At 41.0% G+C, this 21,603-nt stretch overlaps 1 protein-coding gene across 1 annotated transcript in view; it reads right to left on the bottom strand.

The window, feature by feature from the left end:
* The window catches only part of TG (thyroglobulin), a 261,047-nt gene that overhangs the window by 171,806 nt on the left and 67,638 nt on the right, over window positions 1–21,603 (bottom strand). The window contains exons 28-31 of the mRNA XM_056112201.1: window positions 12,673–12,738; window positions 9,872–9,955; window positions 2,730–2,867; window positions 1,635–1,811 (exon numbers count right to left, since the gene is read on the bottom strand). Coding sequence (XP_055968176.1) covers window positions 1,635–1,811; window positions 2,730–2,867; window positions 9,872–9,955; window positions 12,673–12,738 — 465 coding nt within the window. The remainder of the gene's footprint in view (window positions 1–1,634; window positions 1,812–2,729; window positions 2,868–9,871; window positions 9,956–12,672; window positions 12,739–21,603) is intronic.

The raw sequence follows: 21,603 nt of genomic DNA on the forward strand, positions 1-21,603 counted from the left end.
AACATCCCCTGGACCAGAATATTGCTTGCAAATATTGGCATATTTTTCAGATTGGCACATGACCAGAATAAACCCCACAAAGTGGCATATTCAATACAACCATTAATTCACAGATTCATCCCAAACCTCTCAAAAATAATATTAAAATGATTTTGAAAAGACATATGAGAAACAATTATTAATAGTATCATGAACCATAAAATATTGATCAATAAAAATGTTTTTAAAGGTATAGACACACATTGGGGCTGGAGAGATAGCACAGCAGGTAGGGATTTTGCCTTGCACGTGGCCAACCCGGGTTCGATTCCCAGCATCCCATATGGTTCCCTGAGCACCATCAGGAGTAACTCCTGAGTGCAAAGTCAGGAGTAACCCCTGTGCATCGCCAGGTGTGACCCAAAAAGCAATAAATAAAGAAATAAATAATAAAAAGATAAAGGTATAGACATGCAACATTAATAGGAGAAAATTCTGGAGACTATAAATCATATGTAAGAGTAAGAACTGACATAACAGACCTAAAATAACTCAGTTATCTGTTTTTTTTTCTCTGAAGGACAAACCAATAGACAACATCTGGGATCTCTAAATTTTAAACATCGATAGCTGTAGATAAAGGTGAGCAGAAATAATGTTGGGTGGAAATCTCCTCAAGAGGCCATGAATTCTCCACATACCTATCTCAAAATTTTTGTAGATAGACTAACCCTCTCTTACCACCACCATAGAAGAAGCAAGTTTGTTTACTTCAGAAAACAAAACAGAGGGTCATCTGGGTGCATCAGGTAGGGTAAAAGCAAGCAAGACACTAAAACTAGGGATCCTTTCTGGTTAATCTCCATTCATAGTAACACTCATCTTCCCACCATATTTAGTATACAAACCAGTATCAGCCAGTCTCAACTTCCAGACCAGGTGTTATACTATTTCTCTGGAGGAAGTGTCCTGACTAGTCTATGCTCAGGGAAACCTACAGTCAACAAACTGCCACCACACCATCAAAGCCATATCCATTAGCCTCTGGGCCCCTCTCAGACATTTTAGTGGAAAACTTCCAGACATCTGACAAAGTCTTAATAAAAGAAGACAAAACAGATAATGAAGGATGAAAGCATCTTGAAAGAAATGGGGAATGTGCGTGGTGAAAAAAATCTCCCCAAACTGTACAGTTAACATTCTTTGTGAGAAAAACTAATTTCTATGTTGCTAAAGTCACTGGCAGAAATGGAATTCCTTCATGCACTGACTCTCAACTTGATGCATTTGTGAATGGCTCACATATCTTCAAGGAGTTATTTTAAAGTAGTTTCATTTTTATTGTTTTTTTTTTCATTTCTGGGTCACACCCAGCAATGCTCAGGGGTTACTCCTAGCTCTGCTCTTAGGAATTACTCCTGGCGGTGCTTGGGGGACCATATAGGATCCCGAGGATTGAAATCGGGTCGGCCACTTGCAAGGCAAACACTCTACCTGCTGTACTATTGCTCCAACCTGTAGTTGCGTTTTTAAAGAATAAATCAATCTGGATATTTCTGAAATCACACAGCCTGAATATCATGACTTCAGAACTGGAATCAGTACTTTTAAATCCCTGGAAACATAATTTGTGTTAAATCTTATCAAGCACTCACCTTTCTTCTGGAACAGGGTCATTGGCCTGTGGGGCAGGATCAATCTGCAGCCCTTGGAATTGGACTCTATGACATCATCACATACCTGGGCCTCTGGGTAGAGGGTACAGGTGAAATATAAGGGAGCACTATCTGTTATCTCTGCCATCTTACAGAACAAAGGCTCCTGGACACAACCTACAAGTCAAGACAACAGTTGGGTTATAATCCACGGAAGTTTCAGGGAAGGGTAAACTCTAGAGAATCCTCTGAGAAGTAATATCTGCTGGGGATTCTTCTTAGACAGAAGAGGCTCCTGACTATTAAATCTAAAAGTTCCAAGAAAGAACACTGTGGTTCTGGTATACGGGGAGAGTCTGTGTGGGTCTGAAAAAAAGGCACAATCTGAGAGCATGGGGGTGAGATATAGATTCATAAATGCAATGTTGGGAAAGAGAAGATTTACCCAGAACCATCTCGGGAAGGCCCAGACATTAAGACCAGATAACACCAGACTATAATAAACTAAATTTTTTAAAAAGTGAGATAAACAGTTACAGAGCTATCCATGATTGATTGGGTTTCAGTCATGCAATGTTTCCCTTGACCAGTGTACCAGTGCACCACCAACGTTCCCAATTACCCTCTTTCCACCCACCCACCCCAGTATGCCTATTTAGCAGATACCTCTCTCTCTTTCTCTCTCTCTCTCTCTCTCTCTCTCTCTCTCTCTCACACACACACATACTCTCTCTCTTCTTCTCTATTTCTCTATGTACTTTTTGATTGATTTTTATTGACCTGTCTCCTGTCTGTCTTTACCATTGGGATATGTGAGCTCACTGAAATGGAGAAATCATGACTGATACATGATTTTGCTTTCTCAATTCTCGAACACAGGGCATAGAATATGATGTGATCAATAACTGCCTATTTAGCGAAGGACAGAAGATCAATGGATGCATGACTGGATGGATGGATGGATGGATGGATGGATGGATGGATGGATGGATGGATGAGATAGTCTGAGAGCAGGGAGTAACTCTATTTATTAAGAGAGGATCAACAAGGTGAACACAGCATCAAGAAGAAGAATTTATGTCAAAGAATACTTACGAGAAAGGCACCACAGCTTTGCTTGTTGAGACGAAAGAAGGTGTTTGAAAAGCTTATACTGCTGGCTTGGTAGAGATCGATTTCCATTAACAGTGATCTTGCTAAGGTCAACAGGGAAGAAGAGCTCTGTTGTCACATCTAAGGGAGAAGGAATGAGGGAATTAAGTTCCTTTACATTTATGTTTACAGTGAATATCACACACACACACACACACACACACACACACACTTGCACACACTTTCGACTATGTGAAAGTAAGGTATGTTTGGAGTCAGTAGACCTAGGTGGGTGTCTGATCAGGAAAAAAGATTCCAGAAACTCCTAAAATGATAGAGTTGTAAAATCTTAGCTCCTACATTGGGAGAAACCCTGACTCAATTTTTCCTCCAAAGAAGATTTTATTTCTTGGTAATTCTGTCTGATGTCCCTTCAGTCTCTTGTGATATATTGGTGTTGATCACAACAACACAAACTATTTTATGGAATTGAAGCAAAATACATCTCCTTGTAACTTTAAAATATTGGTGCCCTCTTTTTTAACTCACAGTTCAGCTTATAAATGTGATCCTTCTAGGTTATCCTTGCACTGTTCACTATCAAGGACTATTATTCATGTTATTCCCTATTCATAACTTCCATTTACAACCTTCTCTTCACCTTCTTTATTCTCATCACCTCCCAGTCCTTCAAGGACCAACTGGGTTCACTTCTGCTCCGATTCTCTGTGGGTCTATAAAGAGTTTCTCCCATGATAAGGAACCCAATGCAGGAGTTTGGGGACATAATCAACTGAGAGAGAGAAAAGAAAGGTAAATCTCATCACCCTGAGCTCTTTGAGGTCTTTGTCAGGGCACAGTGTTCTTGAAGGAAGAATAACTGGAGTTGATGGTCAGGGTACGAAGTCTTTCCTATGGAATCATGTGATAGCTTAGTAGATGGAGCACTGGCACAATACTGATGGCTTTTACAGAATATTATCGAGTACCACAATCATTCACAGCTAGAATCCACTAACAGAAACTGTGCTGCCGGGGCTGGAGTTATAGCATAGCGGGTAGGGCAGTTGCCTTGCACACAGCCAACCCAGGTTCGATTCCCAGCATCCCCTATGGTCCCCCAAGCACTGCCAGGAGTAATTCCTGAGTGCGGAGCCAGGAGTGATCCCTGTGCATTGCCAGGTGTAACCCAAAATTGGGAAAAAAAAAGAAACTGTGCTGACACCCCTAAAAGTCACAGAAATGTTTAGTTAGGGGTCAGGAAGAAAGAATGAATTAATGAAGGGAGGGAAGGAGGGAGAGGGAGGGAGGGAGGGAGGGAGATGAAGGAAAAGAAGTGTGTGTCCCTCTGAGTCATGCTATCTCTCTCTTTCTCTCTCTCTCTCTCTCTCTCTCTCTCTCTCTCTCTCTCTCTCTCTCTCGTCAGAGGACTCACCTGCCCCAATTCTCTCTCATTTCCTTCTATCCCTCTGTTCTTCATCCTACTACTCCTCATTTTCTTCTCCTTCTCCTTATTCTTCTTCCTCATCTTCCTCTCCTCCTCTGTCTACCCCCCTCGCAGCTTAGCTCCACCTAATTAATAATTGTGAACTATGGGGATTGAGAGGCCTTGGACTTCACATTTACTCTATACATAGTGTATGGATTCTTATCGTTCACTGAGTGAAATAAACTCTCTCACACAGATATTATCAAAGATATCTGTTCATTAAACAATTTCAGAATATTTACATTTTGCTTACATTCTTCAGGATTTACACTAATCAAGTATTTTTTCCTTAAAATCTGTATCATGGGTCATAAAGATAGATTGTATAGGGATCACATTGTATCTGCATAAAGCTTTGGGCACATTGAGATTTTGACAATGCAAATTATCCCAATCCATGACCAGGGGATGTGTTTCCATTTCCTTGTGTCCTCTTTTAATTTTTTGAGGTAGCATTTTTTAGTTTTCTTTGTACAGGTCCTTTGCCTACTTAGTTAAACTGATTCTGAGGTCCTTATTTTTTGAGGCATGAATGTGAACTGGATTTTTTAATATAACTTTCTTCTCTCATTATTTGCATATAGAAAAGCCATGGACTTTTGGGTATTGATTTTTTATTTATTGATTTTTTATTTTATTGAATCACCATGATATACAGTTACAAGCTTTCATGTTTGAGTTACAACCATAAAATGATCAAACACCCATCCTTCCACCCGTGCACATTCCCCACCACCAGTCTCCCCAGTATATCCCCTCTGTCTCACCCTCCCCTTGCCACCATGGCAGACAATTTCTCCCATACTCTCTTTCTACTTTGGGGCATTTTGGTTTGAAATACAGATACTGAGAAGTTATCATGTTTGGTCCTTTATCTACTTTCAGCACACATCTCCCATCTCGAACTATCCTTCCAACCATCATTTTCTTAGTGAGTCCTTCTATATTCCAGCTGCCTTCTCCCCCAACTCCTGTGATGGGCTTCCAACTATGGATCAATCTTCCTGTCCCTTGTGTCTACTGTCCTTGAGTGTGAGTCTCATGTTATGTTATTTTATAATCCACAAATGAGTGCAGTCCTTCTATGTCTATCCCTCTCTTTCTGACTCATTTCACTTAGCATGATACTCTCCATGTCTATCTACTTATAAGCAAATTGCATGACTTCATCTCTCCTAACAGCTGCATAGAATTCCATTGTGTAGATGTACCAAAGTTTCTTTTACCAGCCCTCTGTTCTCGGGCACTCGGGTTGTTTCCAGAAAGCAGTAGTAATTAAAACAGCATGGTATTGGGCTAAAAATAGACCCACAGACCAATGGAAAAGTTGAATATTCTGTCACAGACTCTCAAATATATAATCACTTAATCTTTGACAAAGGAGCAAGAAATGTGAAGCAGAACAAGGAAAGCCTCTTCAAGAAGTGGTTCTGGGAAAACTGGACAACTACCCGCAAAAAATGAACTCTGACCTCGGTCTGATGCCAGGCACAGAAGTCAGATCAAAGTGGATTAAAGACCTCAATATCAGACATGAATCCATAAAGTACATGGAGGAAAATGTAGGCAGAACCTTCCATGACACTGAAGCTAAAAACATTTTTAACGATAAAACAGCACTGACCAAGCAAGTGGAAACAAACATAAACAAATGGGACTACATCAAACTAAGAAGTTTCTGCACCTCAAAAAAACAGTGTCCAAAATACAGAGAGAGCTCACAGAATGGGAAAGAATATATACCCAATACCCATCTGATAAGGGATTAATATCCAGAACATACAAGACAATAGTAGAATTGTACAAGAAAAAAATATCCAATACCATCGAAAAATGGAGAGAAGAAATGAACAGAAGCTTCCTCAAAAAAGAAATATAAATGGCCAAAAGTACATTAAAAAATGCTACACATAGCTAATCATCAGGGAGATGCAAATCAAAACAACAATGAGATATCATCTCACACCACAGAGACTGGTGCACATTCAAAAGAACAAAAGCAACAAGTGCTGGCATGGATGTGGGGAAAAAGGGATGCTCTTTCACTGTTGGTGGGAATACTGACTGATCCAGTCATTCTGGAAAACAATATGAACGTTCTTTCAAAAACTAGAAATTGAGTTTCCATATGACCCTGCAATACCACTTCTGGGAATATATTCTCAGGGCACAAAAAAGCACAGTAGAAATGGTATCTGCACCTGTATGTTTGTTGCAGCACTGTTCACAATAGCCAAAATCAGGGTATTGATTTTATAGCCTGCAACTTTACTATGCAAATCTATTGTTTCTAGCAGCTTCTTTGTAGAGGCTTTATTCGTAGAGGCTTCGTAGAGGTTCTCTAAATATAGTATATCATCTGTAAGTAGTGAGAGCTTGATTTCTAGCACAACAGGTAGGGCATTTGCCTTGCACGCAGCCAACCTGGGTTCAATTCCTCCACCCCTCTTTAAGAGCCCAGCAAGCTACCGAGACTATCTCACCCACATGGCAGAGCCTGGCAAGCTCCTCATGGCATATTCGATATGCCAAAAACAGTAACAACAAGTCTCACAATGGATATGTTACTGGGTCCGCTCAAGCAAATCAATGAACAATGGGAGGACAGTTCTACAGTGCTACCCATGGCATTATTCAAAGAAATTGATTAAACACTCCTGAAATTTATGTGGGACAACTTGTCACTTGTCATCCCGTTGATCATTGATTTGCTCCAGTGGGTGCCAGTAACGACTCCACTTGTCCCTGTTGCGTGCTAGTGTCGCCTAATGGCATATTGGGGGCTCTTTCAGGGTCAGGGGAATGAGACCCATTATTGTTACTGTTTTTGGCATATCAAATATGCCACAGGAGTGTATGTGGACCAATAAGTGTCTACAAATAGATAAAGCAATTCTTGGGGGGGAGGGAACGATGGGAGGCATCCCCTTCCCCAACCTCAAACTGTTCTACAAAGCAGTAGTATTAAAACAGCATGGTAATGGAACAAAGATAGATTTGCAGACAAGTGGAACAGGGTTGAATATCCTTACACACACCCACAATATATGATCATCTAGTCTTTGATAAGGGAGCAAGACATATAAAGTGAAGCAAGGAAAGCCTCTTTAACAAATGGTGCTGGAACAACTGCCAGCTACATGCAAAAAATGGGCTCAGACCTCTACCTAACACCATGCACAAAAGTCAGATCAAAGTGGATTAAAGACCTCAACATCAGACCAGAATCCATAGGATACATTGAAGAAAAGGTTGGCAAAATCCTCTACAACATTGCAGCTAAAGGTATCTTTAAAGACGAAATGTCACTTACCAAGCAAGTGGAAACAGATATAAACAAATGGGACTATCTTAAACTAAGAAGCTTCTGCACCTCAAAAGATACAGTGACCAGAATACAAAGACAGTGTACAGAATGGGAATGCATATTTCCCAATGCCCTTTTGATAAGGGGCTAATACCAAGGATGTACAAGGCACGGGTTGAACTCTACAAGAAGAAAATATCCAATCCCATCCAAAAATGGGGCAATGTAATGAACAGAAACTTTCTGAAAGAAGAAATACAAATGGCCAAAAGGCATATGAAAATTGCTCTTCAACACTAATCATCAGGGAGATGCCGATCAAAACAACAATGAGATATCATCTCATGCCACAGAGACTGGCACACATCCCAAAGAACAAAATCAACCAGTGTTGGTGTGGATGTGGGGAGAACAGGACTCTCCTTCACTGCTGGTAGGAATGTCAACTGGTCCAATCTTTTTAGAAAACATTACGGATGTTTCTCAAAAAACTAGAAATTGATAAATTGAGCTCCCATTTGACCCAGTAATACCACTTCTGGGAATATATCCATGAGATGCAAAAAAAATACAGTAGAAATGACATCTGCACTTGTATGTATTGAAGTACTATTTACAATAGCCAGAATCTGGAAAAAATTTAAGTTCCCTAGAACAGATGACTGGCTAAAGAAACTTTGGTACATCTACACAGTGGAATATTATGCAGCTGTTATAAAAGATGAAATCATAAAATTTTCAAATAAGTGGATCAACATGGAGAGTATCATGCTAAGTGAAATGAGTCTGAGAGGGACAAACATAGAATGTCCGTACCCATTTGTGAAGTATAAAATGACATAATAGGAGACTAATATCTAAGGATAGTTGAGATAACGGCCAGCAGGACCGGTTCACAGCTTGAAAGCGGGCTGCAGATGCTGGGGAAAAAAAGGCACTGTGTGGGAAGCTGGCCCTTTAACTGACCAAGGCCTAAGTGCCTGTGCTAGGTATGGTCATCTTGACCTACGTGACCCCGCAACAGGCAAAGCCAGTGCTATATATGGTTATCTTGATGTATGGTTATCCTGAGAGAACATCTGTCATGGCTGTCAGTAATAACAAGAAGTAACTATCTCGTGTCTGGTACGTGATGCATGTAAATTTTATAAATCATATGGACATGGCCCTTTGTGTATCTGCCTCATGTCTGGTAAATCATATGGACATGGCCCTTTGTGTAACTACCTCGTGTCTGGTACAAGATACACATAAACTTTATGTGTGATATGTGAAAACAAACCTTACTAACCACATATGGGCACGACCTTTTGTGTAGCTGCCTCACTAATGGATATATACCCTGATTGTCCCCAATAAAGTCTGTCCCTTTTTCTCTCTGTTTCTGAATTGCATTCTGTCTCTTGTGTCTTGTGTTCATTCGGTCGGTCCTTCCCTGCACCTACGGATCCTAAGGCCACCTCCACGGGCCAGAGAGTGGTTTTGCGTGCCCTCCGCAGCACTGGAATAGAGAATGGACCTTAAGTAAATGATGATTGGACAGCTCGCTCGGGATGGGAGATGCATGCTGAAAGTAGACTATGGACCAAACATGATGGCCACTTAGTACCTGTATTGCAAACCATAACATCCAAAAGGAGAGAGAGAGTAAAAGGGAATGTGCCTGCCACAGAGGCAGAGGCAGGGGAGTGGGATGGGGTTGGTGGGAGGGATACTGACTGGGAACATTGGTGGTGGGGAATGGGCACTGGTGGAGGGATGGGTACTCGATCATTTTATGACTAAAATGTAATCACGAAAGCATGCAATTCTGTAAGTGTATATAACAGTTATTCTTTTAAAAATAAATAAATATTGTTCACACACACAAAAAGAAAGATAGTACAGGGGTAAGTAGCTTGCCTTGCAGTACCCTATTCAGGTTTGATTCCTGGAATACCTAATGGTTCCCAGATCCCCTCCAGGAGTGATCCCTGAGAGGAGAGCCAGGCATGAACCCTGAGTACCACGAGCTGTGACCCCCAAAGCAAAATATAAATATACATATGTATTTGTTTGTTTTTGCTGCTTTTATTACTCCAGTTGTTTCTTTTTGAGCAGTAGTAGTGACTGAAATTATTTCACTTTATTTCACTAATTTGTCATTTTCCTTTCTGAAGAATTAGTCAGTATTTATTAAATAGATGATTGTGTTAAAAACTATAGAGAAGAGTCCATGGCTTCACAGTGAAGACATATTAATGGGCTCATCCTTTCATCATACCCTCAGCACTCAGCATTAAACATCTTGTCTCTATAACCAGACGGACACCAATTTAAAATAAAAATTAAAAGAGTTTAGATTGGTACCTGTTTCTGTTGCAAATTCTAGTTTTGGTTCCAAAAAGTCTTTTCTACATCCCATAGACTCAGGCCGAGATCCCATGTCAGAATCTAAAACAGAACAAAAAAAAGAGCCATTGTACCATGGAAAAGAGAAAGTGGAGGCATTTCTCTCCTTAAAAGATAGTAATGGCAGTGTCGGAAATGCTCAGGATCCACAACTGGGTGTCCATAACAAGATCTGGAACAAATCCAGCACAGAGCAGCATTGTATAACTCTTTACAGACCATCAACCAGCTTTTAAGAACAAATATTGTCACCTAATATTTACATTTGCAAATCCCTTTTAAGTTAACAGAATACCTTTATCATATATCAACACTATTATGTGAATGTGGGGAGTAATGTCCATTTAATTCTTGGGAAGGCTGAGACTGGTGAAATAACCTTTGATTAAGTAGATGGTAAGGAGAACACACAGTGGATAAGCAGATGATTCATAATTAGAAGAAATAAATAAAATTTCAATATAGGAACAAACACTACATGAAAGCAGTGTGAACCAATAAGAAAACAAGGTACCAATTCTCCTAGTACCAGGCAGGGTTGTGGGCCCCAAGGCTTGGGGCAGCAAGTGCAATTCTTTTTTTTTTTTATATAATTTATTTATTTATTGAATCACTGTGGGAAAAGTTACAGAGCTTTCGGGTTTAGGTCTCAGTCATGTAGATACCGAACACATTTCCCTTTACCAATACTCATTTTTAACCCCGAACCCCAATAGACCCCCACCTCCCACCCCTCCCAATTCTTGTGAGGCAGATGAGTTCTAGTTAATACTCTATCTACTTTGACTAGATAGATTATTTCGATAGAAGATGCACCATTATTGTTTAGAGTTTACGACCCACCCCCCCACAATCAGACATGCTGAAACAGCGTTGTGAAATGATTTGCTTTCTACAACTTGGTTTAAGAATAAAATGATGTCGCGCGGCCGCTATTGCGGCCGCGCGGTTTTGAATTTCTGCTATTTTACTTATTGACCCTGGAAGAATTTCTATTAAAAGTTAGCTAGTTAAGAGATTGGTTTCTGTGCCCTGGAGTCGTGGCCGTGCCGGAGAGCCGCTCGTGGGGGGCAGCTGGCGACCTCGGTGGGGCGTGGGGGACGGCCCACAAAGCCCCCCTTCCCATGAGGTCCCCGCCGCTCCCCCGAGCCCGGCTCAAACCTGCTTTCCACAAGGCTCCCATGCGGCCGTCATCTTTCTTTCCAGAGAGGAGCGGGCGGGCCGGTCAACGCCCTTCCCCCTCCGGGCAGGCAGCAAGTGCAATTCTTAATGTTTCAATGGGTAATACCTTATTCACCAGAAATTTCTGATAATTAGGAAGCACTGTATCTAAAAGCAATGTCTGAGCTCCACCTCAGGACCCATTCTATGGAAATTGTATTTAAACTCTACTGGTCTCATTTTCTTGTTTGAAATGAACAAGTGGTCATCCTCCCTGTATACCTACCTCAGAGGCCTGACTAAATGCAAGGTATACTTTCATCATATCACTTGTAGGTGAAAATGATGATCCACATTTTGTTAATTTATCTTCTCCCCCATCCTTCATTTTTGCTTCCTTGTCCTACAGTACATCACTATCCCCATTACCAGCACCATGAACATTAAATCAGCATATATTATGCACTAGATGCTATTCTAAGTTCTGCACACAGAACAGTAGACCACATCAATGCTCACACTGCTATATGAGGTAAGTACAGTCTTTACTGCTCTATTATACAGTCAGAGTCTAGAGGAGCTAACTGATGTGCCCAAGAGCACATGGAAGGTATTAATGACTCATTACTCCCAGTTCACATACCATTCTTTCTCCATATGCAAAAGCTTAGAAACCAGTCACCAATGGCACATTTCTGGAGACTGGAAATTGGTGAGAAGGGGTCATGGGGATCATAAGAGAACAGAAGGGGATCGTTCCTCAAGGCTCTATCTGGTGCATAAGGACTTGACAAGTCATGCTCCACTGCTTGCCTTTGAGGTGGACGCCCTTGCATCTCAAGGCTGTACTTCCAGCATCTCTCTCTTACATATTAATCAGGCTCATTCCCAATGGCTTTCTCCCTCCATGCTTTGGATAAGGCACTTGTTAAGTTTCAGTAAACACAGAGCACTGTAGTTCTGTAGCACTGTCCTCCCGTTGTTCATCAATTTGCTCGAGCGGCACCAGTAACGTCTCCATTGTGAGACTTGTTGTTACTGTTTTTGGCATATTGAATACACCACGGGGAGCTTGCCAGACTCTGCCATGCGGGTGGGATACTCTAACAAGCAAGGAAAAAGAGGCCAACTGTATACTTGACATGGGCACTGGTCCATTAAAGATAATTGACAAAATTTTTAAGCCAGAGTCTGTGACAACTCCCACCTTGTGTCCTGATCCCTCAGCCTCATCTCAGAAAGAGGAGAGTGGCACTTGTTTCCAAGTGACCTTGGAGTTTGGTTCCCCAAATGGTGCAGTGGCCTCAGAACTCCATCCTAGGACTAAGGGAATCTTGGGGCCAAACGCTTAAACTTTCAGAAACCAGGGCATCTTTCCACCACGCTTTCTCATGATTCTACATTTTCCATTTTCCTTTTAGACTGTGACATCTTATCTGATGAAAGTGAGGCCCTTCAATTCTGGAAAGAACATTTACTTGAAAAGTAAATCTATACTTTTCTCTGCAGGAAGTAGAATACTCAGTGAATGAGAGGTAGGACCAAAATGATCTCACATGACTAGTGTATTGTTCACCCCATCCCACCTCCCAGCTTACCTTTCCAGATATAAACCTGCTGAAAACTGGTAACAGCATCCTGGGCTCCTTCTTGTGGCATCAAACCTTTCAAGAAAGGGGTTTATTCTTATGAGCTTTAAAGAAAGATGTTAATTCTTATGGGAATAATTGCCCTCCCAGTAGCCCATGATGACCATTGCCCCCACTCCTTTACCCTGGTTACCTCTAACACCTGAGAATTTTATTTTCCATACAACATAGACCCAAAAGTTTATTAGACCTCTTTCCAGCTACATAATACTAACCCATATTTGCCCAAACTCCAAGTATCTTGCTTTGGGCACCAAAGGGACTATTGTGTTGAGGGACTGTGAAATTCTGACACAAAGAACAGGGGTTCATTCAAAAAGGGAACACTCATAGAAGAATTTTTCCTTCACCAAAGACCTCTAAGACTCTTGCCTCATTGTTTAATAGGGATAATAATTATGAGACTGGAAATAACATTTGCAAATAGTCTTCTATAGTCCTTGACACTAAGCATCCAATTATTACCAGCTTCCATTAGTTAATTTTTGCTAAAAATAATTTTTCTTTTGTGTCATGTAGTCTCCCCCTGGAGGTCTCCTTGGGCAGATTAGATTTGCTATACTATTTCTTGGGGGACTGGTTTGCCTCTCTCACCTCAGTTCTAAGCAGTTCATTATGTGTTATGGAAAGCTGAGAGAAGAATACAGAAAACATCAAGCCTAGATGTGGACAACAACATATTATAGGAGGCAACAGCATATTATATGTGACAACTTAGTCATCAAGAAATGATTTTCTTGGTTTTATTATTATAAAGTCATGAATTATTAAAGTCAATTATTATTAAGTGTCATTGTCATTTACCCCAATACTATATAAACATCTTTCAGCTTCCTAATTAAAATTTTACACACATCATTCTTGTCTCTGAAGGTCAACATCAAGAGATATTGATTCCAGAATTCAAATCCCACCTAATTTTCACTTTATCCCATGTTTTCTATCACAAAACTAAAAAAAGAGCAATATACTTTAGAATTCCACTTATCCAAATTTGGAAAAAATTATATGTTCTTATTTTTGGAGAAATGTTTAAGATGATTCAAAGTGGTCCAATGAAACACTGAGCTATCAGAAAACTCTGACTACTACTGACTACTCTCCTCCCATTTTCATCGATTTGCTCGAGTGTGCCCAGTAACGTCTCCATTGTGAAAATTGTTGTTACTGTGTTTGGCATATCGAATACGTCACGGGTAGCTTGCCAGGATTTGCCGTGCGAGTGAGATACTCTGGGTAGCTTGCTGGGCTCTCAGAGAGGGGTGGAGGAATTGAAACAGGTCGGCTGCATGCAAGGCAAATGCCCTACCCACTGTGCTATCACTCCAACTCATCAGAAAACTCAGCTTCAAATAAATGAGCACCCCAAGGAGAACCCTACTATGGGGACATATTCAAAAGTGCTTCCATTACTTTTGTTTTGTTTTGTTAACTTTTGGTTTTTAGGCCTCATCAGGCAATACTCAATGCTTACTCCTGGCTCTGTGCTCAGGGATAACCTCTGGAAGGGACTGGGATATCATATGCTGTGCCAGGAAATAAATTCTGAGCTGTGTGAAAGGTAAGAACTAAACTGCTATACTATTGCTCCAGTCCCCATTTGATTTTGTTGCTGGAACCTCACATGTTGTCCAATATTGGGATATCATGATTCCTTAAGGAACCCATCTATAATTCTCACTGTCCATTTCAGAGTGTGGAGGCCACTTATAAAAATTTGGAGAAGTGAAATTCTATGAACCTCAGAGCAAACCTTAGATTTCTAAAACTTTGTGATTTCTTCCATTTAGTATGAATATATTCCTAGAAGACCAACATAGAGCAGGTCCATTTGTAAATTTGTGTCCCATTTTCTCATTGTAACATGTCACTGTCCTCCCATTGTTCATCAATTTGCTTGAGCAGGCCCAGTAACATTGTGAGACTCGTTACTGTGTTTGGCATATTAAATACATCACGGGTAGCTTGCCAGGCTTTGCCGTGCATGCAAGATACTCTTCGTAGCTTGCTAGGCCCTCCAAGAGGGGCGGAGGACAACTCCGGTTGTCCATGTTGGCTGTGTGCAAGGCAAATGCCCTACCCGCTGTGCTATTATTCCAGCATTGTAACATGAGAATATTAAAATCATACTATAAAATTTTGGATTTTGTCAAGAGAAAGTAGATAATTTACTTTTAAAATCTTTTATACATAAATATACTTCACATCCTTACTCTTTGAAATGGAAAAAATACATCTTCATAACAATGATGCTGAGTAGGCAAAAACAAAGTAGGCTTTGCATTATTACTCTTAGTGTACTTCTAAATTGAAAAACATCTTATATCTAGGATGCTCTGAAATTTAAGACTTGAATCAATGAGTACATTCAGAAAGAGTTTACCATGGGATAAAATTTAACATTTAAGGTTTGCAATGACTATTAGTCTGCATCCCCATATCTTCCCCATTCCAAAACCTATAACCTTTTGGATTATTATTATTCCTTTAGGGACTTCCAAGAGAAGGATCTTTATTACTTAGTAGTCCCTATTTCTGACCTGAATGAGTGCTAAAACATCTTGTCAAGATATTGTTAAAAAAAAATACCTTGACTGATTTTTGTCTGGTATGTGTGATCTGCTTTGCATAAAATGAAAAGGAAAATCATATGATGCATGTCCTCTGGTGCCCAGAGAAAAGTGGGCACTACATTCAGGTTTACACACATGTCCAGCTATGTTTGGAGTCTAAAGTACATTGAGGGGCTGGAGCAATAGCACAGTGGACATTTTTCTTGCACGTGGCTGATCCGGGTTCAATTCCCAGCATCCCATATGATCCCCTGAGCACCACCAGGGGTAATTCCTGAGTGCAAAACCAAGAGAAACCCCTGTGCATTGCCGGGTGTGACCCAAAAAGCAAAAAAATAAAAATAAAGTACATTGAACGCTGATAAAAATGGAGTCTTCTCTTGAATGTTTCACTCAAAGCAATGGAGCCCCGTGATTTTCAGCCCAGGATATGTTATGAATCTGAAAGCATGCTTAGAATTTGTTAATTTCAGCACATATCAGTTGCAGTTAACACCTAAATGTTGAGTATTTTGAGAGGCCCAGAAGCTCACTTGAACAGTTTCTAGAGTTATTATCGTGTCTTCAGTATCAGTTTCACAAATCTCAAAGAAACTTAAAGCACTTGCTAGTTTTAATTATTTAAATGATTTATGAGTCTCTGGGAAGTGTACAGTGAACACTGAGGTAAAAGAATTACTTGTTATTTTTCTTTTATCTGTATCATCACTCCATATCACCTCTTCCTATGCTTTATAAGTCAGCTCAAGGTTCTGCAGTTTTCCTACTTGACCTTTCAGTCATCTTTGATTCCTCCCCCATATCACTCTTCATATTCAACCAACACTTCCTAAACTGCACTTAGACTTTGTGCCTCCACTGAATCTTTCCTCTTAACTTACACCTTATCACATTTTCTAGTACTGTTTGAATTTCACTGGTCCTCTTTGCCCTCTCTTTTTTCTTTTCTAAGCAGAGAGGGTAAAAGTGTATATCTGGACCAGTGTAGCATACAACTGGTCCAGATATTCTTCCTAAAAGGAAAATCCACTTCTAGTACTCCCATCACCAGCATAGATTTCATAATTATCTTCCCTGACATCTGTTTCTTGACATTCTGAGTTCCACGTTTGCTCTGTCTCTAAAGCTCTACATCTAAAATTCCCTCTTAGTACCCTTCATAAGTGCATACACTTTTACCCTCTCTGCTTAGAAAACTTTCCCCCTTTTACTTGATTAATTTCTGTCCATTCTGTAGGGAATAGTCTAAACTGCCTCCTATGAAAAGGCTTTCCTGAATCTCTCTGGCTTTGCACAACACCAACAGTCACACTTCTTTAAATCCCACACTTGATATAATTTCTCAGCTCCTTTAATGTACTCTTAGCTTCCTAAAATTGCTCACTGTACCTTTTTCTCCTTATAGCATCTGCCCTTAACATAATCAAAGAGATACAACCAGATTCCATTACATAATGAACCCATGGTTGAATGAATTAGGAAAACCAAGCAATGAATGACATTCAGAGATCATCAAAGAAATACTAGTCCATCAAGTATACTCCATACATAAGAAGATTGGCCACCAAATCAGTCTCCACATCCTGACCATGTTGCCTTTCACTCCATTCCCCAGAGTCTCCCTGTTTGATACTGTTAACTGTGAGTAGATACATAGAACCAAAAAAAAAAAAACCTGGATCCTTCTATTAGCAGTTAAACATGATTTTAAGGAACTATCTTGACTTCCCAGGCAGCAACTCCATTCTTCCCATTAGAGTTGAGTGATAATATCCTTATCACATATCCAGACCCACACATAGGCATGTTTCTTACTATTAAAGCTACAGGAACAAATACATTGAGAACTTTAGAGGGTTGAGATGGAGACTACTTATTCTTGTTGTTTGTTTCTTTTACGATCACACACAGTGGTGTACAGCCTTTACTTAAGGCTCTGTTTTCAAGAATCACTCCTATTGGTGCTTGGGGATCAAATACAATACTGTAAATCAAAGATGGATCAGCCACCTCCAAGGCAAATGACCTCTCCTGTATTATCTCTCTGTTCCAGGGAACCTGCTTTGGTATGGTTGGTTATAGCCTTAATTCAGAACACCCTAGTAGAGATCATGTACTATGGCAGGGTGGTTAGTTTGAATCACAACCTGGAAGTGGGAAACATGTTCAATTGGAAAATTCAGGTTTCTTTGTCCACTCTTCTAAGATTTCTTCCCTTTCTATATCTCTTCTATACTTCTATGTCTAGTGCTTCTTAAGTAAACTATACTCCTGAATCTTTATCTCAAACTCTCTTTAATGATAAGCTCATGTCCATTCACAATCCAGGAAAGCTGATAGAAATAGCAAAAGGGTTCATTTTTTTAATTCTCCATGCTGATTGTGAGTACTCATCAGACCTCCATTCCAGATGCATCTTATGTCATGAATATTATGGCATATCATGAGCTTTTCTGCCAAGCTCCCAAGATCGCAAAAGAATGACAATCACTAATAAAAAACAAACCCTTATAACAGTATTGATATGATAAGAGTGTCCCTATTGCTTAATGATAGAAACCCTGTGTTCAGAATGAGCCCTAGGTATTGTTGCCAAGGCCTATCTTTTCTATTAAACTTTAAGTCCCTTGAAGCATTTGGGACACTTAATATACCTGCTATTCATTCTTTTATACTTTGAGCCATTGTCATATCTAAGCCATATAAAGTTCCAGAGCTTTCTAAGCCTTTTGTTTTTCTTGGAAATAAACTCGATCCAGCTAGCAGGAAATACATAAAAAGAATCCAGAGATACCCATATTTAGGAACTGACTCTGTGGATCCCTCTTGAGAACACACATCAATCTGGCACAAAGGATGAACAGCTGATGATGGGAAAGAGAAATATCGGACCAGAAAAAGTGTTGTGCTGGATGAAAGGCCTCTGAGTGCTTTGCAGGGTCAGTGTTGTTGGCCTGAGCTGGCTGGTACTATTGGTTGATGTATTTGTTTACCATAGCCAGGATTAGAAGTTAGCCCTAAATTCCTTGGAAGTCATGATCTGGGAGGGATTTGGTGGGTTTATCTAATGAGAGATGTGCTCAGGGTATTTGGGGTTCTCACGATCCTTCATCATCTGCTAAAGTGAGAAAACAGAAAGTCCATTGTTTTAAAATGATTTTTATGTCTTCCACCCCAACTGCCTGTGAGCACTTGGGGAACAGAAGCCATTCTCTAACCTCCAATTCCCACCCTCAACCTCACATCCTGTGGGTTCTCAGGCTGAGTGATGGGTCACAGGGATCATATAACTATCTCCTCTATGGCAGTTCAGGCATGCCGCAATTGACTTTGGCAAGCCAAATCTCACCTACTGGTCTTTCTGGAACTTGTTTCCTCCTCATTGCTCTGCAAAACCCTCAAAGACTTGAATTACCCAACGTCTGGAGGATAACAGGCACCAAAGGATGTCCTGCCCAAAGAGCCAAATCCTCGGTTATGAACTCAGGAACTTAGTGGTATGAGACCATCTGAATTCCTTTAATTCAGCTCTTTCAACTTCCAGTAAGCTAGAGGCATAGCCATTGAACGGCAAATGCTGAATGCACCGGGAGGAGCTTGTTTGTATGGTCATGTTGTTCTCCAAAGCTGTGGGTTCATGTCCCCTATGTGACATTCAAGAAGAGGAAAGAATTCTGTAGCACATAACCCAGCCCTGAAATTCACTTTCTGAGTAGCACAGGGGTAGAGCCCTCTGACTCAAACCATTCTTTAAAAATCCACGAAGTTGATAGCTGAAAAAAATGCTTGGTAAAACATAGTATAGAGGCTTACATACTCCACCAGTATGTGTATAGGGAACCTCCAATTTGGAAGCTGATGAATATATTTAAGACTGCCTGAAATCCTCATCAAAGGGTATCTTCTTTAAGCTCGGTATATATCTTAACACATGGAGTACTGGAAAAAAAACCTGAACTTCTAAAGCTATTCTGTAATCACCCCATCTCTCTCACAAGAGCACATTCCTTATTTTTTTAGGCACGTACCAAGCACATGCTCCGTGTTAAGCACTTCATTCTGGATTTACTGCCCATGAAGATATCATCCGTCTTTCTGCAAATGCTGTTTTTACCCAGGGCTACCTCACAGAGTAATGAATACCATATGTTTACTACTCATCATCTAAATAAGCTGTTTGGTTTGATTTACCCCCAAAGAAACTAAGCCTTGTGGAATTCCACCAAGTTCTGCAATAATTTTTCCAGACTTTGGTAAATATACACTCCACAGATATTATGTCTATTCTCTATGCCAGCCTTTGCACTCTGTGGTGTGATTCCAGAAGTTAATGAGACACAGTCCAGCTCTTAAAATATAACAAAAACAGTGACAAATTTTAATGGTAATATTCTCATCCAAGACTACAGTTAGACACTCTGACATTCTACTAAGGGCTCTGCATTCTCTCTGAGTGTTGATGCAGAGAAGCAGTTGTGGGGCCGGGGAGATTAATAGAGTGGGTAGGGTACCTGTTCCTTCTGCAGCCAGCCTGTGTTCACTCCCTGGCACCCTAGCCACTTTATCTATATGGTCCCCTGAACACCTCTGGGTGTGGTCCCAAAGCAAAAAACAAAAAATACACAGAGGCAGTCGTGAGCATTAGCTCTGGGGACTGAATACCTGTGTACAAGTCCCACCTTCCTACCTACAAGCTGTGGGGGTCTTTGAAGTTCCTTCACTTGTGTACATCAGTTTCTTCAGCTGTAAAACAGGGATGATAAGGACCCTGCTGCACCCTTTAAAGTATTGAGTGAAGGATCTCTGATTTAATATAACATCTCAGAGCAGCACTTGGCTCATGGTATGGGCAATATTTGACATTTCCCTTGTTCTTGATATGATAACCCCTTCCTTCCATATACTCCCAATGCCCATGTGAGGTAGGAGTTGTCATTTTTCCTCTTTATAGATCTGCAAACAACTATGCATAAAGATATATATTAGTTAAAGGTCACACTATCAGTTTCCAAAACTGGAGCCCAATATCCCAGGAAAACCTTCTGCTGAGCTAGTTGAGTATTCCAGATAGGCAATGGTATAATTGAGGTGTGCTGTTCAACAGAGATCCTGAAGAGCAGGAACAGCGCTTCTGCAGAGCTGCAGAGCAATGTGCTATGCGGAGAGAACTTCTGGGGAGAGGACCTTGAACTCTCCACTGGAAACACACAATTGCAGGAAAAAGAAAAGTCAGTTTTGGAAGCCGCTCCAGGAAATGGGAGCTGATCTCTGCCAGCCTTTTAGTCCCTTTCCCGCAGTTACAGGAAGACCCTCATACTGTCACCAAGACAGTGCCTTGCTTTCCTCCAACTCCAGGGTTCAATCAGCATCCTACCTATATGTGCCTTCACCCTGTGCACACATGGGGGGCAGGGGAGGAGGGTGCAGGAGAGGCACACTTGAGTTCAGGTGCTGGCAGATACAAAGAGTGGAGAGAAAGCAAGAGGGTGCCAGGCTGCCACCATTCTCACATTCGAACCAGAAATAAGGAAGCTCCTGGGCGCTATTCTCCACACAAACTCAGGCTCTTGGGTTTGGAAAGAAACTTCCAGGTCACCTAGTCAACGCTTCTGAGTGAACACTGAACTCTCCAGAGATCTTGTTAGAATCAACTCCTGGGTCCACAAACCAGTGGAATAGGGTCTGGATAACCTTGAAATTCGCATTTATCCTCAGTTGCTGATGATGCTGAGCCAGTTGGTCCTCACTATGGAGTGGAGCTGGTGTGAAGGGTCCCCAACTTGGGCCAGAGGAGGAGACTTTTCTCCCAGAGGGAAGGCAAGGCAACTCTGCTCAGGTTCCAGGAATGAATATTTCTCCTGACCCTCGGCAGGTGATCTCAGAGAGATGTAGGCTTATGAGACAGACTGGAAGAACTTCCAGGAGAAAAAGAAGGAGGCAACTCAGTATTTGTTTCTGTCCACTGGACCCATAGAGGGTCCCCAAAGCCCTGTGTAACCTGTAAAAGGAATTAACAATGCAGTTCCTACCATGGAGAAAAGCAGCAGTCCCTGGGGCATTGGTTTGGGAGCTGTTGGCTCCTTCAGCTTCAGAAATTCACCCCTCCTTGTAGTCATTCATGTTGTGTGGGACCTTCTGTTATCTAGTCACTAATAAGGTAAGGCCAAGAGCATCTTCCTATCAAGGATATCAGCTGGGATCTGGGTTCTGCCCCAAATTCTGACTGTGACATGTGGGATTCAAAGACAAGCCTTCAGAGGCCCGATTTGCTTGCCCTTATTCTCTGCTGCTTCAACCATCTGCAGGA

The sequence above is a fragment of the Sorex fumeus genome, unplaced genomic scaffold (assembly GCF_029834395.1).
Source record: "Sorex fumeus unplaced genomic scaffold, SorFum_2.1 ptg000002l, whole genome shotgun sequence".
Classification (NCBI taxonomy): domain Eukaryota; kingdom Metazoa; phylum Chordata; class Mammalia; order Eulipotyphla; family Soricidae; genus Sorex; species Sorex fumeus.